General features: G+C 34.7%; 1 protein-coding gene across 2 annotated transcripts in view; it reads left to right on the top strand.

The window, feature by feature from the left end:
- LOC106463041 (ETS-like protein pointed) overlaps positions 1-6160 on the top strand; it is an 89091-nt gene that overhangs the window by 1547 nt on the left and 81384 nt on the right. The window contains exons 2-3 of one of the 2 annotated variants that reach the window (XM_022390450.1): positions 745-930; positions 2473-2586. In XM_022390450.1, coding sequence (XP_022246158.1) covers positions 2476-2586 — 111 coding nt within the window. In that variant the 5' untranslated portion in view covers positions 745-930; positions 2473-2475. Of the gene's footprint in view, positions 1-582; positions 931-2472; positions 2587-6160 lie in introns of those variants that run through there. The other variant, XM_013923011.2, reaches the window with a different exon arrangement.

The following is a 6160-nucleotide window of genomic DNA, read 5'->3' as shown; positions in this document are numbered from 1 at the left end:
CAACCCTGAATTCCCGGTCTAATTTCTGTTTGAGTTTTTGTAAATAGTCCAGTTCTTGATATTTACCAACTAGCCTGCTACCTCAAACCAGATGATTACGGCAATATACAACGTGGTACCTGATGATGACAAAACCTTGTCGAAACGTTGTACATTTGCTGTTATATTAAAGTTTTTCTTCATTACCCATTCAAGCCGTCTCCAGCCATTATTAAACAGTTACATGTATACATACATAACGACGGGTAAGTCTGAAACAGTATGCTATAAAACTAAAAGATATATTATCTATAAGTCTCGGCTCACTCTAAACTGAACAAAAATGGTTCTTTTCATTTTTTCTTTTGTTTTCACCAGGCTACAAGTCTTTATTGAATATGTTTCACCTCCCTATCTTTAATTTTACCTCTTTTCTATTACCCCTATCTCATGTAAGCGTGAACCTACGAGACTGTCTACGTCATGCAGTTACACATTACACTCGTGGCTCCGACTCCTATATTAACTATTCGACAAAACTGACCAATCAGCGCTGTGTATTTCTCATTCACAAGCGCACCTCTGATACCCACACACAAGGAGATAGATGTTTATGAACGCGGGACGTTGGTAGAAGTTCTGAATGAAGCGGCTAGTATAAAGAGCTAATCTGTATTTATCTTCTTCGAAACAGTTTGATTTTACTTGTGTGTATAGAAGAAACAAACGTACATCAAGTTTGACGTAACAGTATTTTTATTTTAGTCTTAAGACGTGAAAAGGTTAACTGACAATATCAAGCAGAGAGTAACAAAAGACTTACTTGGATCTTACTGCGCAAGACAAAAGTCTCAAGGTTCAGGCGAGAGCCCTCCGCTAACAGGACGAACGACCATCGCAGTGAGAAGTTAGGTTTGGTCTACTGTCAGACAACTTAAATAATTTATTGGTGTGAGTGATTTTTTTCATTATTGTATCTTTAAATCTTTTATTTTACTCTGTTACATAAGAATCGTATATTTAAACATTGTTTTAATTTTTATGCCACTTTTACGATATAACAAGTTTCTGTCTTCTTTCCTATATTTTTATTTTTTGCAACAATGAGTCATCTTTTTGGTACTGAATCGTAATTTTCGCGTAAAAGAAGTTATAAGGACCCACATAGGTACCAATTTAAACCTTTGTTTTTTAAGTTAGAGCCTTGGAACAAACTTTTTATAACGTATACTTTGTGAATAAATTTCCAAAGAGAATACAAGTAAAAAGCATTTAAATTTTGTTACTAACGTTTCAAAACTGGCTGTAACTTATCAGGTTGTAACTTTAAATGTTACGCCTCTTTTTAACAAAAAATGTGCATTTTGGTGTGTTTTTTTTTTTCGTTTCTGTTTTAGATGAAAATAAAACAATTATTTTAAAACATTGTAGTGTTAATTTTTAGCAACAGATATAGAGTACTAATTGGAATTATTTTGTATACAGTAGGTTATGCTCTAGAGTTTCTTAGAAAGAAAGGTAGTAACAGTTAGAAGTAGTTCTTTCGGTGACATTTCATTGTGTGTGTTTGTATTTACAGCATTCCTATAAGTATGGTCTATAGTATAGGCTATTCCTGTATAAAGACTAAATATGTTCATTTTCACTCTCAAACAAATTGAATTCGCATATTAGACAAATTATTAGATCTGATTTGAATGCTGCAAAAAAGAAGTAAAACGTATTAAATAACACAAGAATAGAATACCTAAAATTAGCAGACTAGTTTTAGAACCTTCAGAAAATGTTATAACCTGTTTACTGTAGCGTGAAATTTCGTGAGTATAGGCTAGCAAGGGTGAACCGAGATCTAAAGTTTGGAAGGAGATTTTAGAACAAATTATTTCGAACAAAGTTCGTAAAGAAACGCTACATTACGGTGCTTGGTAAGTAAATTTAATTAGAATAACAATAGATTTACAGCTAGTGTTATGTGTCACTTGAACACTATAGTACAGCAGTTCGTCCTTAATTGTAAAAAAAAAAAAATAATAATGCTTGGCGCAAAAATAATGGATGGGGGGGGGGGGCTTATACGGGTACCCCACTTGAAATTGAATCCGCCCCTGGCTTGGATGAACTTTGTCACTCCCCAGTAAAAAACAAATAAAATAATGCTTGGCACAAAAAAAATGTGGATGGGGGAGGGAGCTTAGACGGGTACCCCACTTGAAATTGAATCCGCCCCTGGCTTAGATGAACTGTGTCACTCCCCAGTAAAAAATAAATAAAATAATGCTTGGCACAAAAATTATGGATGGGAGGGGGAGCTTAGAAGGGTACCCCACTTGAAATTGAATCCGCCCCTGGCTTGGATTAACTGTGTCACTCCCCAGTAGCAGAAATATAGAAACTATTACGTCCATATAACTTTGTTGTTATTGTAACATAAAACCAGCTTCTATAGGGGGTTTCAATTTAGCTTTATGATTTATAGTTTTCTTTTGCCGGCAGACAATGGAATTGGAATCAATCTACAGTGACTATTCATTAGAACAGACCGAATTTTTCCCCAAAAACACCAATAATAGAACAATGGCCACCAGCAAGAAACAGAGAGTACCTAAGGTAAGTTAAAAAAGTGTTCATTAAAACTACTTTTTCTTACAGATCAGACTTGTAAAACCATTTACTGTAATCGACAAAGTTATAACCACTTTTTATCTTTATGGCATATATAGCTACAACTTGTATATTAAAACTTGCTTATTTTAATTAAATGCGTTACGTTGTGTGTATGCAGTATTTGTAGTTAAATTAAAATGGCTCAAGATTCAATCTCGTAGCATTAAAATTTCAAAACCTATCTTGGGTCATGCCCCCCCTCCCCAGACTTCCCTAGAAATGGCAATGCCTGACCCCTCCAAAAATGCTTCCTACGGCAATAACTAAGAATAGTATCAGTAAAGACTTTTTATGTTTTCTTTTAGTGATTTGTAGTGCATACACATTGTTGAAAGAACTTCGTAAACTGCCAAATATCCCTGTAAAGTGGTTATTCAAGATTACACCATTTATCTTATAACTCTAATGAACTGCATCAGTTCCCATCACACCTTTTTTTTTTTCCTTTCTACGAAGCTCTTCCTTTTGGTCAGCGGTAGTTTACAGACTTATAAAGCTCAATTAAGGGGGATCGATTCCCCGCGATGCACAGAGTGCAGATAGCCCATTATGTGGCTTTACGCTATAGCGAACAACCATTCTACGAATATAAAAATCACTTGGAACAACACACGACTATTTGGTGCGTTGCTTCATACATAGCACAATTAAGGGGGATCGATTCCCCGCGGTGCACAGAGTGCAGATAGCCCATTGTGTGGCTTTGCGCTATAACGAACAATCATTCTACGAATATGATAATCACTTGGAACAACACACGACCATTTGGTGCGTTGCATTATACATAGCATAACTGAGAAGAGACGACGACTCCACCTTTCACGTTAAACGACATTCAGTTCAATTTGCTGGTAGGGAAATTAAAGTTTGTCATTTGTTGCATATAGTTTGGCTGGTCAGATATACTTTTATTAGTTTTTATCTGGAATTTCAAGTGTGTATCTGTAACAAGTGAAAGAGTTTTAAAAAAGTTCAATTATGAAATAAATGAACTGATATAAAAGAAGTTAATTGTACTGTTGATAATTTGAATAAGCATTGTTTAAAAGAAATACTGAGGCCTAAACGAGCATATTTGACAGGAATTAATGAAACATTATTTTTGGCTACAGATCTGTTTTTATCATTCATTAAATCTTTTAAGAGTAAAAAAAAAACTGCGTTTTTTAGCACAATGAAATAATCTTTATTATTAATGTGGTAGCTAAATGCACCTGAAAAGAAACTATTATTTAATTATTATTGGAATCTTTCCTCTCCGGTTTTTCTTTTAGGTAAGTATTGTCATTCCAGGTGCTTGTAAAACGTGTATATTTGCGGCTTTATATAAATTTTGTACGTTTTCTAGTACTAGTATATCATTCTAATGAACTAGCGTTCATATTAACATCAAAAGTCTCTCGTATTATGTTCTCGCTTCCTTTAACGTCAGTGCCTGAATAGACGAATGATATGAGAGTTAAATATTATTTTGTGCAAAGCGGAATTACCTAAGTGTGAATTCCGCATAATACACCAAGAAAAGGTAATAAAACTTAAATTTTTTGACATTTTCCCGCGCGAGCTTCGACATAATGAAAACAAATGTGTTTAAACGCAGCAAATTTTTATACTCGGCAGAAGTGGGTCAAATCGTGTGTGTGTTTGTAGAGGGTACTGCAGTATCGAGGCCCATTTTAAAGCTGTTCTAGTCCTACGTACCATCGTGCTATGAACGAGAACTTGGTGCGGTGCAATAAATCTGCAGTAGATGAGAACATTAGGGGTCAGGTTTCACTGACATGTGTTTAACGTAAAAACTCGGTGGTCTTCCTTTGGTTGTCTGTAGTTGGAAATCACGTGTAGTTAAGGCACGTGCCCAACTTTGTAAACAAGGCTTCCGAAATGAAATGCTGTGTGATGAAGTTAACCAACCTCTCGATAGATTGTTCTCGATGTTGAAAACTCTTTGGTTCATACAAACACCTGTATTAGAATACAAACTTCTCGTCTAAGTATTTAAATACAAATTTTCAAAAATTACAGATTTCCTTCATGTCTTCAAATAAAAGAATAACGCTAAGGTACGTTTATAGTTTACTTGAATGTTTATTACTATTAGTATTTTGTGTCACACAGTAGGCCTACTGACATTAGTGTGTTTTCAAACAGTAATAGTTATAACTAGTTACAAAAAAAAAATACAACCTTGACATTAAATAACATTATAATGGGGAGGGGGTATTGCTGGAGGGTGGGGTTAGTAGACAAAATTATACCTCGTCCTACTGCTCTGTGGCGTCATTTTAAGTGAAGCGTTATCGTTCGAGTGTGACCAAGAATTGGTGCTAGTCTTGTATTGTAATAAGTACTGTATGTGCAAAACTTCTTGTTCTGCATCAAGAACCACGATAATTGTTAGTATAACACATTGTTTAATATTTCAAGGTAACGTAGAGAACAAAAACTTTTTAAATAGCGGTAGAAACATTAAAAATAGCTTTACCAAATTTCAAAATGGGTATATTTGACCAGATTGCGAATTTTTTTTTTTTTTAATTCCAACAATCTGTTCCATCCACAGATTGTTCTCAACATTCTTTTTTTCAAATGTCCCTACTTATTTTTGACGTTTTTCGAGGCAGTGTATGTAGCCCAGAAATCGTACTTATTAGCACCGTAATAAAATTAAATAAATGAAGATTCTAGCAACTCTTCAATTGAGATATGCAATGATTTGTCGGTGGCCATTTTTTTTTCTCTCTTACATTAGAAAACAACTTAAATTTTTTGTTGACGACGAGTTTGTGTTCTGGATAAAACAAAAAAAAAAAAGACTACTCGCAGAAAATGTTAATTTGGATAAATTCACTTAAGGTTCAGTTGGCTTGTTTGTCAAAACTTGAGACTACCTATTCAGCACAATAGGATATAACTTATTGTATATGTTTTTCGAATTCAGTGTCATTGCTTTGGTACTATATCCCGTAATCGTTTCTGTACGCCTCACTTGCTACAGACGTTTGGGCAAACTGTATGTATTTGTTTATGTATGTGTATTTTAAACTTTACGGGATTGTGACTTGTTAGTATATCATTACTTTAATTATACGAAATGTGTTACATTAACTTATTAGAGGGCGTCCTTGTTCGCAGAATTCAAAGGCTTTATTGTCACTTAAATCTGTCTGATACAGAACAAATCTTTTTAACTTTGTAATTCGGTAATCTCGGACTGTTATAGTTGTAGTACTGAGCTATAAAGATTAAGTCCCGTTTCCTGACGACTATGAACTTATAATGAGGAAGAGGGAAATTAAAGAAAATTACAATCGGGGATTGCACATGAAGAGGACAAACCAGTTCATGGACCATCAAGACTCCGACTATTTTACAGGGTGTGTGGTGGTTACATTGACAGCTACAAACAGACGATGGTTTCCTTGACTGTTCAAAGTCCTGTGTACATGCGTTAATACATTACCTTATAGAGATATGAATTTATGATACTGGTCTTCCTGCCCCCCACCCCCAGTGG

Source organism: Limulus polyphemus, unplaced genomic scaffold (assembly GCF_000517525.1).
Source record: "Limulus polyphemus unplaced genomic scaffold, Limulus_polyphemus-2.1.2 Scaffold1310, whole genome shotgun sequence".
NCBI classification, from domain to species: domain Eukaryota; kingdom Metazoa; phylum Arthropoda; class Merostomata; order Xiphosura; family Limulidae; genus Limulus; species Limulus polyphemus.
The sequence above is the reverse complement of the archived record's forward strand: the minus strand, read 5'-3'. Positions and strand labels throughout refer to the sequence as shown.